General features: G+C 52.8%; 1 protein-coding gene across 1 annotated transcript in view; it reads left to right on the forward strand.

Annotated features, from left to right (window-relative positions):
* The window catches only part of ELAVL1 (ELAV like RNA binding protein 1), a 42,974-nt gene extending 32,061 nt beyond the window's left edge, over positions 1 to 10,913 (forward strand). Inside the window, exons 5-6 of the mRNA XM_030298764.1 lie at positions 2,848 to 3,073; positions 5,817 to 10,913. Of these exons, the coding sequence (XP_030154624.1) occupies positions 2,848 to 3,073; positions 5,817 to 6,141 (551 nt within the window). The 3' untranslated portion in view covers positions 6,142 to 10,913. The remainder of the gene's footprint in view (positions 1 to 2,847; positions 3,074 to 5,816) is intronic.
* Positions 10,914 to 14,844: the final 3,931 nt, after the last annotated feature.

Raw genomic sequence — 14,844 nt, forward strand, 5'->3', positions numbered from 1 at the left:
ACTGGTGTCTCTTAGACACCAGGATTGCCCCCCGGGCTCAGCCAGGAACTCCGAGTGGCGGCTCTCTCAGGCGTCCCGCCAGCCTCTGCTGAACAGCAGAGGGACTGTCTTCAGAATCTTTGTGAGGGCCAGAAGGAGGGGAGATGTGAGGGAGTCCCTGGGGCTCCCTGTCCAGGCCTGGGGTGTTGAATTGGGGAGTTAGAACGGTGGACCCCCAGGACTGTGGACTTCCATTCTGTCCTCTGCTCCAGAGGGGGCCACCAGCGGGGCTTCTCTGCTGGGACCCAAGGAGTCCCAGGGGACGAGGGCAGAGACTAGCAATGCTGGCGGGTGTGCGGGTCCAGTTTGCTTCCATATGATGTGCCTTGTAGCATTAAAGGGATGGGGCGTCACTCTTGGAAAAACTTAACGGCTGACAGAACTTAATTTTTAAATTTTGTTTTCTTACCTGTTTTAATTGTGAACCTTGTAGGTTACTCATCTGGAGATCATGCCATTGATTGACCTCTGCTCTTGATTCTAAAAACAGTAGAGGGGAAAAAAACACCACCACGGGCCCCCTTCAAAGGGTGTCTACTCATCAGATCATTTAGTGAACATGTTCTCCCTCACGCTGACATTTTCTCTCTTGGGTTGCCTTCGTTTCACTTGGGCGGTTTCCATTTGAAAGTCATTTTACAAAACCAAACAGGGAAACCACACCACACACACACTTTTCCTCTGTTCCATCTCAAGGTCCTTATCACTAGGATGGAACCTTCTCCCCGAGGGCAGCTTCCTGCCAGAGCCAGCCAGAGACAGCTGTCAGTGTTTTGCCTGAAGTTAAATACCCGTTCAGGCGTCTGTCTGTCAAAGGTGCCATTCATGCTGTTCAAGAGTAAATAAAAACAGTGTGTGTTGAGTGTGTGTTTTTAGGTGTTCCTTCTGAACTGAAATTGAAAATGAGTTGAGGCTCTAGAATTTTCTTGGCACACATGTGAATTGTCAGGTTGGATCTCATGAATTCAATGAGTGTCTTTGGTGAATTTCAAATTTATATATATTTAAACGATCGTGGAGCCCAGATGGAGGCAGCCTTGAAGCCACTGGGGGCAGCTGTGTGCCCTCCCAGGGCACTGTACTGGGGGGAGACCAGGAGGGGCAGGTTCCCAGTTGGGTGAGCTGGGATACGTGCTTTTGGACTCACCATGGAGTGTCCACTGTGCGTTACAGTTGTAGACCGAGATTCCTTGGCCCGAGGCTCCCTGACTGCTGTCTACTTGCTTGAATGGGGCCCAGGCCCAGGCATGGGATTCTAGGTGCACAGTGGGCGGCCATGCCTCTCACCGTGACACTGGTCACTTCAGCATCCCACCTGGCATGCCTGAGCCTCTCTGTGCCCCTCTGCGGCCCTTGGGCCAGCTGGGGAGACCCACATCCTGTGCCCATCGTGGGGCACTTGGTGGGACTCTGGGAAGGGGTAAAGAAAGGTGTGGGAGATGAAGCTGCTTGGGGGGGGGGGCATCTGGTGTGCTCACTTAGCTGGTGACCCCCCAGATCCTGGGCTGTCCTGCTTTGGTAATTGTCATGCACTGGGAGCCGAAGGCCTTTGTCTAGAGAAGGAAACGTGACCCCAGGCAGGCTATAACTGACAGTCCGGATGAGAATGTGCAGGATAGGGCTGTCTGCTACAGTCCCCCCACCAGGGCACATCCAGGACTTGCCCTCGGCTGTCACCTCCCCACTGCATTTTGATCTTCCCACCTGACCCCTGTTCTCCCCAGGAGAAGGAGCCAGGCCTCTTCCACAGCCCCACCCTGTTCGTCTAGTTCTGCAGGGGACAGTTGTCATCGTTCCTCCCAGGCCTAGAACATGAATGGATTAGGGTGGAGGATGGCCAAACCCCTCTTCTGCCCGGTTTGTGCGGGTCTCGAACCCATGCTGGGCTGGCCAGACCTTCAGCAGGGCCTTGGATCTCAGGCAGCCTGGTCCCGGTCCACATTCTTGCTCTGTCGAGGGATTGGGTTACAGCAGGGACCCAGGGCTTGACTGCAGGTGGCTCGGTCTATGAGGCAGCTGGACACCACGGCAGGGGGCCCCGGCCCTTCCCACTCGGGAACAAGGACAGGTTTGGTGTGGGCCCCAGGCAGGGAGTCTTAACCTGCGGGGAGTCTGCGGGCAGGTGGCAGCACCACTGTGTGCACCTGAGCAGTTTTCTGGGGGAGAGCGAGAGGCTTCACTCGATTCTAGGCAGTCCTAGGACATTAACAATGGAACATCCCAAAGGTGAGTGAGGTGAGGGCAGGAGGAGGAGAGGGCTGTGGGCCGAGGCTTGTTCACTGGACTCTGTCCCCTCTGGGGATGGTAAAGGCTGAGTGAGCAGGGACTCTGTCAGGCCGGCCTGGGCGGGGACAGCCTACAAAGGCCTGGCTGGGCTACACGAGCCACCGTCACTCCTTGTTCACAGGGCAGGCCGCGGGGCCCCGGAGCACAGGGAGAACCCTGCAGACCCTACCTGGTGGGCGCTGAGAGCGATGGAGGGTGTCCTCTCCTCCAGCATGTTTTTTTTTTTGTAAGAGGCTGGGGTGTCTGTCTGGGACATCTGTCACCAGAATGTCTGTTGGCACTGAGGCTGTGTAGTTGCTGCTTCAACTCAGAAGGACGTCTGAAAGCTTAATCTTGCTGGTCATTGTTTGTTTTTTTTTTTTTTTTTTAAGTTCATTCATTCATTTCCATGTTTAGGCTTCATTTTTGTTTGCCTCGTTACCTGATTTGAAACCATAGCTGACTGACTTCGCTTTTGCTTTTCAGTTTTAAAATTCCTTGTATTTTCTCCCCTAACTCCGTTTTTGTTGGTTTGTTAAAAAGGTTTGTCCAGAGGGGTTGCGTTTATCCGGTTTGACAAACGTTCGGAAGCAGAAGAGGCAATTACCAGTTTCAATGGTCATAAACCCCCAGGTTCCTCCGAGCCCATTACAGTGAAGTTTGCAGCCAACCCCAACCAGAACAAAAACATGGCGCTGCTCTCCCAGCTCTACCACTCGCCGGCCAGACGGTTCGGAGGCCCCGTTCACCACCAGGCGCAGAGATTCAGGTGGGTCGGGAGGCGGCGCTCTCATCAACCCAGCTCTTCCCACCGCGGGCCCGGCCGGGTCCACCGGCTGGTCAGAAAGCCGCGCCCAGAATCACTGTGTCTTCACGCCCCTGCCCCCATCGGAAGGTGTCTGTGTGAAAGGCGTTTATGTCCATCCGAGTATTGCCTGAAGTGGAATCCAAAAGGTGGTTCCGTCTCCAGCCAGCCCCCCGCCCCCGGGGGCAGAGTACGTAGCGCCCCAGGGCCCGGTGTTCAGTGGCCGGAGCTCGGGGCCATGAGTGTAGCAGCCAGAAGATGCAGCCTCGGGTGTGCGTAGGGGAGAGCTGCCCTCCTCCTCGGCGCGCAGCCCCTGCTCCCAGCCCTCAGGTAGCCCTCTCACTCACCTACCTGGGCGCTCACCTGCATCTCTAAATATCACACGGCTTCTGTTTTAAAAGCCCTGTCCTGGAGGCGAAAGGTTTTCTGACATTCCCTCGTCTTTCCAGACTGAAAATGACTCCAGTTGCCAGGCTCTAGGAGAACAGAGACGATGAGGGTCAGGAACTTGGGTTCCAAAATCGGGCGTGTTCTGCCTCACAAGCAGTGGCAGTCCCGATTTCCAGGCCACTTGGTTTTTGTTTTTGCCAAAACCTCCATCAGTGGCGTGAGGCATGTTAGGGATCTTTATCTCTGCGACTTTGCTGGTTTCCCATCTCTGTCTTGGAGAGATTGGGCAAAACCCTGCACAGAGGCCCCCTGGGGAGGCACTGTCTTCAGCGTCTAGCAACGCAGAGTTCTCAACTCGGCTCAGGTTCCAAAGCTAGCCTTCCCTCATTGGCTTTTCTAGTTTAAAGACAAAGGCCGGGGAAGCGTCTTGGGATGGAAGTGAGGTAAATCGGTGTTTGAAGGCCAGCTGACATAGTCTGTGTCACTGCTGGTCAGGCGGGACGTGTGGATGGCAGCGTCCAGCAGGTTCCCAGTAACCAGACTGGACGAGCAGGGAAGAGGGTACGGGAGGAGGGGGGACTTTGGTCACAGGAAGGAGGAACAGAAAAGAAAGGGGACCAGAGCAGCCAACACTGCTGGCCAGGCAGGAAAGGGGTCTTGACAATTAGAGGCTCACCTCGAGGAGAGACAGAGGGAAGCAAGGATGGCAGGAAAGGTGTGAGGAAAGGCTGGCCACTGGAAGGAGGACTAAGATGAGAGCAAGAGGGAGAGAGGCCCAGCCGAGGGGAGAGTGTGCAGTCTGCATCTCACAGCAGGAAAGACCCCCCCCCCCCCCAAATACTCAAGAAGGGCTCAGGTCTCCTTTGTACATCAGAGAAAAGAATGGGAGGTAGGTTTCACTGCAGCCAGGATGAAAGAAATCAGCTCCAGTTAGCAGGGGAGAAACCAACTAACAATAATTAATAGGAATGAGAATCACATCGATAGAAAATAGTAAGGTAAGACTTCAGGTTATTTTCAGTATAACAGGTACGTGACGATTCGGGTTAGCTAGTTTAACTCGGACCCACATTTGGTTTCCCACAAAACTGGAGGGGGGGACAGGTCCGTTAAAGTCAGAACGTCTTTCCAGTTTTTATTGAAAACCAGCTTGGCTTAATGTCACACAGATACAAGGGTGTCTTTACCCACCCCCTTCAGTGCCACTGTGGTCCCTGTTGAGTCGAGACCACTAACAAGCCACTGGAGTCATTGAACCAACTCCGACCTCCTGATGCAAGCTGTTTAAAATTCCTCCCGTACATTCAAAGCCATGGCCAGTGATGTGTCTTGATTCTTCCATACCTGCCTTGAAGAGATCCCCTGGATAAGTGGGCTGCACCTGGGGAGCTGGTTGGTCTGTCTTGTTGTTATGTCCGTCAAAAGAATGAATCTGTTGATGGCCCTGGAAAGCACCTGCTTACCCCTGGGTCAGCCCCACAGCGCGAAGCCTGGTTTTATTTTAGAGCAGGTCATGTTTCTTGTTTCTTGCACGGTGCGGCCCCCCAGACGCTCTGTCACGCTTGGGTAGTCTTAAGCCGATCCTAAGGCCATTACTTTTTAATTTCCGAAGCCTTTCAGAGGGCTGTGTGGCTTCAGTAACGATTTTGTCTTCTCCCTTAGTCCTACTGCAGTGGCCACACATTTGTAGAAGGCTTATTTTTTATGCAGCTGGAAGCGTTGCTTTGGAAAGAGGCCCACACTTTTGGTACAGCTTGGCAGACCTGCAGGCCGCAGGCATTGCTTCTGGGATGCCATGAGCCAGCAGCGGAAGGTCGCCTGGAGCTGTGGGAAGGAATTCCCTGTGCCCTGCGGTGGCCCTTCAAGGGGTGTGCTCGCCTGGGACCCTCCAGCAGGGGCAGCCAAGATGAGGGCAAGATAGAAAATTTGGAGAAAGAAAAGGAAAAAAATCCTGCCCCCCACTCCCTGATGTACACACGTATGGAGGCATAGAGTATGAGGATCGAGCCTCCTCCAGGGAGGTCCGAGGGTGGAACAACACCCGAGAGGACGCGGAGAAGCTTCTGTCATTCAGCTAGGGAAGCCTGGGACTCCCCCCACCCCCTCCCCCAGTGATGGAAGGTACTGGAGGGAGCGTGGCTCCCAGGGAAGCTGGTCGAGGCTCTGACCCTCTGTGGGCAACAAGTGTCTCTCCCCAGGGTCCACGGTCTGTAGTGCAGGGAGCCCCCTCCCCCCATGCTGAATTCCTGCCCGTGACGGATGGGGGCGCGCCGGCCTGCATGACCTTGACCTGCATGCTGTGCTCTCTGTTTGCTAGGTTCTCCCCTATGGGTGTAGATCACATGAGTGGGCTTTCTGGTGTCAATGTCCCGAGCAACGCGTCTTCGGGCTGGTGCATCTTCATCTACAACCTCGGGCAGGACGCCGATGAGGGGATCCTCTGGCAGATGTTTGGCCCCTTTGGGGCGGTCACCAATGTGAAAGTGATTCGCGACTTCAACACCAACAAGTGCAAAGGCTTTGGCTTTGTGACCATGACAAACTATGAAGAAGCCGCCATGGCCATAGCAAGTCTGAACGGCTACCGCCTGGGGGACAAAATCTTACAGGTTTCCTTCAAAACCAACAAGTCCCACAAATAACTCGCTCATGCTTTTTTTTTGTACGGAATAGATAATTAAGAGTGAAGAAGTTGAAACTTTTTTGTTAGTGTACAACTCATTTTGCGCCAATTTTCACAAGTGTTTGTCCTAGTCTAAATGAGAAGTGAAGAGGTTTTTATACTCGGGGATGCAACCGACATGTTCAAATGTTTGAAATCCCACAATGTTAGACCAATTTAAGTTTCTTAAGTTATTTCCTTTAAAATATATATTAAACAGAAATCTAAGTAGACTGCATTGACTCACCAGTCCCTCGGGACGGTGGTGAACCTGAAGCATGCTTTACCCTCTAAGACTGTCTAACACTCATTTCATTCGGTGTCTCCACAAACTGGATTTAAAAAAAAAAAAAACAAAAAAAAAAAAAACAGAAAAAGGAAAAAAAAAAAAACCAAAAAAAGAAAAGACCTGACCTTTTAGTTCTAGTTTCCAGACTAAAGATGTTAGACAGATGCTGAGTGTGTGCTTTCCTCAGCCGCTTCACCATTTTTAAGCGATTTCTGCTTTTGGTTGACGGGAAATTGCTTTCCCGAGCAGGTGCCATCGCCACCTCCTGCTCCCTCAGCCCCGGGCCCTGCAGGGGTGCCCGCCTTTGGGGGGGGGGGGGCCGCCGCTGGGGAAGGGGGGCCACACGTTGGGCCCTCCACGGAAGGACTCGAACAGGTCTCCTAAAGCCCAGGCGCCAGTGGGAACGGACCAAAGAGTTTCCGGGAAACTCCAGTATATTCCCCAGTCAGACCTAGCTCCCGGCACGCCCGAGGATGTGTTGCTACCCTGACATCCCGCATTTCTGTCCACACACGGCATGCACGGTGCCCCGCACATCGGACACCGGCGTTCCCCATCGTTTCGCCAGTCCCCCAGAGCATTTCACACGGCGCAGGTGCGGAAGACCGCTCCATATTTTACGACCCCAGAAACATTTGAGCATTGTATTTCTCGCATCCCTTCTCGTGAGCGCTAGACTTCGTTTTGTTTTGTTTTGTTTTCTATTTTAGTCGGATTTTGTTTTGAAACTTTGCTTTCGTATGAACACTCAGCAGAAAAGTACTTACTTCTTGCCAGTTATCTATTAACAACAACGAGAGAAATACCCCTTTGATTTGTAGTTTTAAAGATTAACCCTCCCAAGTTCTCTTCATAACTGCCTTGACATTTTGGGTTGTTCTGTTCTGTTAATTTTCTTTTGCTTTTTTGTGTTTTTTGTTTGTTTTTACTTTTGCATTTAAGACCATTAAATTTGATTTTGTTTTGCTCGAATTTTGTTTTGTTTTTTATTTTACCTTTTCTTTCTTTTTGGCTAGGTAAGGTACAGATGGCCAGCATTCAGGGAGGATTTATAAGTCCTTAAGAAACAAAAACTTGCCTGGAGACCAAGCATTTGCACATCTGTGACGCAGGAGTGCACAGTCACAGATGGCACTTAGTTTTAAAACGGGGGAGCCGGTAGGGAGAGGCAGAGAGTGAGCCTGAGAAGGGGCAGGGCCAGATCTCCAGGCACCTCAGGAGTGTGAGCTGACTTTCATAACTGTCTGGTGTTTAGAGAGGACCAGAAACAGGGGAACTCAGTACCAGCAGTTTTTAGTCTCTACAAAAGGCTAAAAACGGGTACCAGTGGGCAGTTTTCATTGATCGGTATCATGGAATTGCGGCATTATCTATCTATTTATCTACCTGCCTACCTGCCTATTTATTTATTTATGTATGTATGTATTTATTTATTTATTTATTTATTTATTAAGTGGAAAAAATTGGGCACAGCCTTCTCCAGAGCAGGTCAGTGTTCTGAGAAGCCCCCGGACAGTTTGAGGCTCCCCGTTTCCCTCAGACTCCGTTGAGGGCCTGCCGACCGCTTGCATCGTCCTCCCCAACTTGAGATGTTGCCGTGTTCTCTTCCCACAGAAGGGCCAAGTGCATACCTTGAGGCCTTCTCATGAGTTGGCCACGTGCCACGGAGGACCTCCCCCTGCCCCATCTCACCCCCAGCAGAAGTTTCCAGACCCTGAGTCAAAGCCAGCTTACGTGCCCCCTTCTGGAACCCAGAACCGAGGCCCGTTTGTCTGGATTTGACATAGAGTGGGTCCCCACTCTGTCCACCCCAGAGCGCCCTTCACCACAGACCGGGATGTTTTCCTGGAAGAATATGCCTTTCAGGTTGCGCTAGCCTTGGGCCAAGCATCTTCTCTGAGAAGGTGAGATTCCCAATTCCGAAAGTGACCCTTCGGTCTCTTCCTTGACACACATTCCTGCCTGCCCTCACTAGTGTTGGATTTCTTACTCAGATTCCCGTCGGAAGCATAAACTGTGAAAGACAGTGGGCTCGAAGCCAGCACTGGCATTTCCCTCCCCTCCCTGTTATCTGGACCATATCGATTATTCTGATGTTGGCACTGAGGAGGAGGAGGAGGAGGAGGAGGAGGAGGAGGAGGAGGAGGAGGAGGAAATGAGCCTTTGAAAGCAGCCCAAGGGGTAAAATTGTCCTTTTACGTGGTCTCCACTCTTTAAACAGCCTTCTAGCTAAAACCCCAGTGCATTTCTTTGGGAGTGTTACTTTGCAAGTTGTGTGGAAGGATTTCACTTTTGACATGTGACTTAACCCTGAAAAGCAATTGTCACTCCCATCGAGGTACCAGATGTTGGCCCTGTGTCCGAAAAGTCCCATTAGATCTTCCTCAGGCTTGTTTGCAAAAGGAAGATCCCATTTTTTTAAAAGTCAGGATCCAAAAGAAACTTTTTTAAAAAAATTTTTTACATAGATCTATCACATTTGTATTTCGCAAAATGAGTGCTCTCCTTTTATTTGGGAATTTTGATGAAAAAGAATAAAGAGTAGAAGATGTTAATTTATCGAAAGTTTGGTTTGGTACACAAACACCAAAGAGGCTTTGATAGAATTTTCTTTTGGCCTGCGTAACTTCCCCTGATAGTTGTTTGCTGAGAAGCTCCCAGATTTGTGAACCTGGTTCCAGTTGAATTACTCACTTTTTACGCTCTGGCTCTGCCCTTCTTTAGTTTTTCATTGTAATATGCCAAGCTGTGGTTTTCTACGCTGGCTGTGCCTCTAGTCGCACGCCCTGTGACTGGGTTCCCCTTCCCCTTCCCCTTCCCCTTCCCCGCCCCCTGCCCCCCCCCCCCCCGACTGCCACCATCTTGCTAGAATAGCTGCAAGACTGGGCTTTCCTGGCCTGTGGGCAGATGGTGCTGTGTGGGCTCCACCTTCTTTGTTCCCCGAAGGTGAGTCTTTTCCCTTTGCCAAGGGCAGCTGCCTTAACCTTTGAGAGTCTGCGCTTGGCGTTAGTGCTGGAAACCCAGCGCGCAGGGTCTGGACCGTGCTGCTGTAGGGAGCTCTCTGAGCTGGCAGCCGGGCAGGGGGCGGTCCCTGCTGGATCAGACAAGTCGATGAACCTGAAGACGGTTCCTGGCAAAAACTTGTCCTGGTTTGCTCCCACGCTAGGACTGTTGACCGACCCCCAAGTCTGCTGTCGGACTTGAAAATCAAAGTTAACGTCACCTAGCTGTTGTGTTTTCACATCTGATCCAGCCTGGCTTTATTTCTCTGTGCTTTTTGCAGCCTCCCTGGGTTGGATGAGAGAAAGAATAAGCTGCCAAAGGTCTATCTTCCCCAGCCCTCCCCCTGAAACCCTTCCCGCCTTCCCAGGACCTCTGGCACCTCTGGGACCTGAGGCAGCTCCTCAGGAAACACCTCCCGCTGCCCGTCAGATTCCCAGGCCCAGCCCCCAACTCAAGTCCCAAGTGCTTGCCGTTGAGTGGCATTGATAACTGACCCTCGCTTGCAATAGCCGTAGATAGACCCTGAACCCCGGACACCCGCCCTCCCCGCCACAGCCCCCCTGTAAGGTTCACATCTCCCAACCTTTTCATTTGCCTCTGACTTCTAATGATTGTATCGCATATTTTCCCACAGCCTTTTGGGGACATAGTTTTTCGTTTCCCGCTTGGTCATTACAAACAAACAAACAAAAAACCCAACAAGTTACTCGTAGGGCACCGCAGGGACCCAAGTTAGGCTCACGGATGGTTCGAGCAGCGGCTTTGCGAGGATTGTGTTGCATTCCGCCAGGAGACCAGGCTCGACCGCTGGGCGGGGCCGCCTCTTTACCATGTAACGTTGCGTTTACAGTGACTTGCTCTGGGGGGCGGGGCGCTTGACCAGCTGGCTCCCGTGTTGTGCAGTAGACGGGCAGACGTTTTGTATATTAGCGTGTTTTAAGTTATTGATTTGTTTTATATGAAATAATTTATTTTTCAGGTACCATCTTTCCTTTTAACTTTGTTTTTACATGGGTTTGTTTTCAATAAAGTATGACACTGCTGTCCAAAAGCCACCAATAAAACGAATCCCCTTGTGTTCTTTTGAGGAATGTTTATGTAACTAGCTCTTTTTTTTATTATTTTCAGGGAAAAACAAAAAACAAAAACAAAAACAAAGCCCTTCTCAGTTCTCCCTCTCCCCATTTGCCTTTTTATCCTTGTGAATAAATGTTCTTTAGTGTTCTAGGAGGAAAAAGCAAACCTAGATTTTGATAATCCAGAAGATTTCAGCCTAATAAGGAAGCTTTGAAAGAAGACCGTTTTTCAAAATTTTAGTGAAGTGTGACTATTTTCTGTCAACCGCTTTCTTGAAGAGAGTGACACTTTTGCACCATTTTCAGAGTTTTTATAGAGATGCCAAATTGATATATTTACATGTAATGGAAACATGAAAACGTTTTATTAAACAATTGTTCATAGCTGTGTAGACATTTTAATTCAGCTTCCAGAGCTCTCAAAGCGTATTTTTTGGAGTACGGAGCGATAATCGGGTTGGGGTGTTGCTTACGCTTCCCAGTGACTCGACTGTCCGAATACTTCGACCTTTCCGCAGGGATCAGGTTCGTGTTAAACGCTGTATGTTAACCATGACTGGAATTCTGTGCTATTTTGGTAATAAACGAAGTGGGCTCGTTGAGACGTGGTGGTGTGGGGGTGATGGTGTGTGATCGTTAGCGGCCAAGCTGAGCGAGGCGCCGGCCGGGGCTGCGGGTGACTTCCTCCCGCCTAGGTGAGCGAGGGCGGCCTCCTGCCAGGCTGTCCCCTGTGTGCCAGGCCACAGAACCCTGGGACAGCCCCGCCCCGGGGGGGAGAGAGGGGAAGGCCCCGGACTGTGTGACCGGCTTTCCCCCACCGCCCGCTGCCTCTGCCCGGGTGTGCCCCTTCCCTGGACGCACTCACCAGCCCGCCCCCTCCCCTGCGAGACCCGGGGCCTCTCTTCTCCAGCGCTTCTCTCAAAGGTTTGTGGGCCTCCTTGTGTTGTCCCTGGGCGTTGCCTGTCCATCCCCTCCCCGTGGCCCTGTGGCCATTCTGACACTAATCTCCTTTGGTGACGGGAGAGTGACTTTTAACTCCCCTGGAGGCACAGCAGAGCTCGAGGGCCTTAGGGTCAGAGTCTGCAGTCTGAATCCCGGTTCTGCCCACTCCCTGGTGTGCAGTGCGGACAAGCCACCGACTCTCTGGGTCTCCGTTGCCCCCTCTGTGAAATGGGGTCCGTAGCGCCCACCCATCTTGCTCTTCTCCAGATGTGGCTAAGTGGTCCCACGGGTGGCACTGTAGCAGGAGGTGGCTCCAGGGGTGTCCCTCGGTTACTCAGACCCAGCGGCCAGCTTGGGGCTCCCAGCAGGAGCTCCTGGGGCTTCTGGGCAGCCTCTCGGGTGTGGGCCGTCCCGGTCACCAGGGAGGAGGGATCTGGGTATCAGCCCTTCTGCGTGTGTGGGGGACACAGGACTGGCTGGACCAGAGCGTGTGTCCACCTTCTCCAGAAGCTTCGTTTCAAAGCAGATTTGGCCTCAGCAGGTCTGGGGTGAATCGGAGCATCTGAATTTCTAATGAGCTCCCCACCCCCACCCTGCCCGCTGGTGATGCTCATGCTCCAGGGACCCACTTTGAGAAGCAGAAGGTTTAAGAGGAGGCTGTGAGTGCCTTAGGGAAGCCTGCCAGCCCCCACCCCCACCTGTGGTGATGGCTTCCGCTTCCGCCTCACCCCAGAATGTGGGGCCCTGAGAGACGGAGCCCCGTGTGCAAAGTGGGGGAGCTCTCGGCACCAGACTCTCTCCTCTCGGGCTGCTTTCGTTTTTCTTTCCGTTCAAGGTTAAGGTGCTGAGAGCCTGCATCCCTTCATGTTTGAGGTTTGGGTCTTTTAGCTTATAGCCTCAGTAATATCTCTGCGCAGTTTAAAAGGATTTCCAGAAGAGAAGGGAGAAAATCAGCCCCCGGTGTTGTCTGGGAAACCACGGTTTGTGTTCAGTGAGAAGAAGAGCCAAGTTGTGACGTGAGGATGTCTTTTCCTGGGGGGTGGGGTACCGGGAACCGACCCCCGATCTTCTGCCACTGGCCTGGAGCCTCTGACCGGCGGCAGCCCCCGGCTTGGGAAGCCACGTGGGAGCCCTGCACCACAGGTAGCGCCGGCCTGGGAGCATTTCCCCCAAGTCCGCACCCTGCTTTCCCACGGCCGGGGCCTGGCAGACGCCAGGGAGAACCAGCCTGAAGATCCCCTGCCCGCGTGGGGGTGCCAAGAGCTGGGCAGGCGGGGCAGCAGGGGAGGGGAGGGCATCGGAGTGGGAACTAGCTGACCCGGGAAGAGTTCCCAGTAGCTGGAAGGTGGTGATGGGCCGTGATCGCGACTCTTAGCTCTTAGCCATGCCGTTCGTTCGCTTTGCAAAGTACTTCACTGCCCTTCGTGGGCACGTGCCTGTGAGGGAGGTGTTCCTCTTAGTGTTGTTCGCGTACCCATTTTACAGATGATATGACTGAAGCTTAGCTGGTTGGAAAACAGGTCATGAGTGCCGGTGATTTTTTTTTTTTTTTTTTAACCAGTTTGGTATAGAGCATTCTAGGTTTGGGCTGCCCCTTAGTTTTGTGAGCATAAGTTTCCAGAAATAGTCTGTGCAGGGCCTGGAGCTCCAGGACCACCAGGGGCCCCTCGGGAAAGACTCTGGAATCCAGGGCAGGAGGGCATGCTGCCTCCCAGTTTTTAGCCACAAATGAATGTTTCGGCCACATAAATAAAATTGCCACGTCCCGAGGAAACTGCCGCATGGGTCGTCACCAAGTGCGGATGGCGTGATGGCCATGATGTGACTTGCCACACCGAACTCGCGGCAACCAGGAATTTCCCACAGAGGCCCCTCAGAAAGCCGGGGTGCCCAACCCAGGCCCACGGGACTCCTGAGGGGAGTCACACGTGCTCAAACAAGAGGCCCTGGGGCAGACACTCTGAAGGCAGGTGTAGACGTGCACACTGCCTTTCCCCAGGGCGGGGGTGGGGGTGGGGGGCTCGGGGGCTGCTCGGTGTGTCTGCCTCTGCAAGGTTCACAGGCCTCCCCAGCGAGCTGGGCCGAGGAAAGGCAGTGGGGGCCTCGAATGCCGAGGCCACTGCCAGCCGTGAAGGGGGAACTAGTGCCCATGTCCCTCCCCTGCTGGGAGCGGCTGCCCTCTCTCAGCAGTTGTTTGGACAGGATGAGGGCTGGGAGCCACCAAGGCCACCGCAAGGGTTTTCACAGGGCATCTGTGTTGTGTGTGCTGACCGGGGTTGCCCGGGCTGACAGACAAATGGACCACAGCACGGCGGTTCCAGGTGAAAATTAGAAGTGAGTAAATAAAGGAACTCTTAGAAGGGGATGTGTCCAAGGTGGAGGGATCACAGTCCCCTGGGGACCATCAATGGAAAATAAGGACGTCCCGAGAGACCTGGTCTGAGGTGGAACATGTCAGCTGTGGAGGTATCTGGGGCCCGGACCCACGGACCCACGCAAGCACAGACCTTAAATCTGCTTTGTCAAAAGGCTTTCAGAGTGTGTGTGTGTGTGTGTGTGTGTGTGTGTGTGTGTGTGTTTGGTAATTTTTTTTTAATCTTAAAACATTCCACTCATCTGCTTTTGTGACTGAAGAACAAAATCTCAGTATTTAGCAAGTTATTTTTAAACCCTCCAGCCACACAAAGCTGCAGTCTTAAAACATTTTGAATTTAAAGAGATTGTGTGGAAAACGTGGTGCTTTTAATCCACCCTGCCCAGTGCAGGTTATATCCCCAAAAAGCCAGGAATCGGATGGAAGGTGTGGCAGCTTGGCAAGGACAGTGGGGGCGGGGGACAGAAGGAGAGGACAGGGCCATCCCAGCCACCCCCGGCGGCATCCTGCGGGCAGGCGGGGGTCTCACGGTCCCCGGCATGAGTCTCAGAGGAAGGGGGGCCGTCCCCCTGTGCCTTCACATCGTCTCCCCTGTGTCTACGACTTCAGTCCATTGGGTCAGGACCCACCCTGTTGACCTCATCTTAGCTCATCTCCATTGACCTTAGTAAGGTCTCTAAGTCACGTGCTGAGGTCCTCGGGGTCAGGATACCAATCAGGGGACACAATCCAACCCATGACCGGCCCCTTCCACGGTTTGTCACCAGGCCTTCTCTGGTCTCCCCCAAAGCAGCGAGTGCAGTGGGGGTTCATCGTGTGCCCCCCACTGAGCTCCGCTCGGTGACTTTCAGGGAGGAGACTGACCAAGCTGTCTTGTCGCCTAGAAGGATTTCTCCTGCTCGATTTCGTGTGACAGTGGCCAACAGCACAGACTACGTAATCTGTGAGGCTCAGCGCAGAATGGAAATGCGCTTTGTTCAAAAATCTCAGATCTGGGGC

The sequence above is a fragment of the Lynx canadensis genome, chromosome A2 (genome assembly GCF_007474595.2).
Source record: "Lynx canadensis isolate LIC74 chromosome A2, mLynCan4.pri.v2, whole genome shotgun sequence".
NCBI classification, from domain to species: Eukaryota; Metazoa; Chordata; class Mammalia; order Carnivora; family Felidae; genus Lynx; species Lynx canadensis.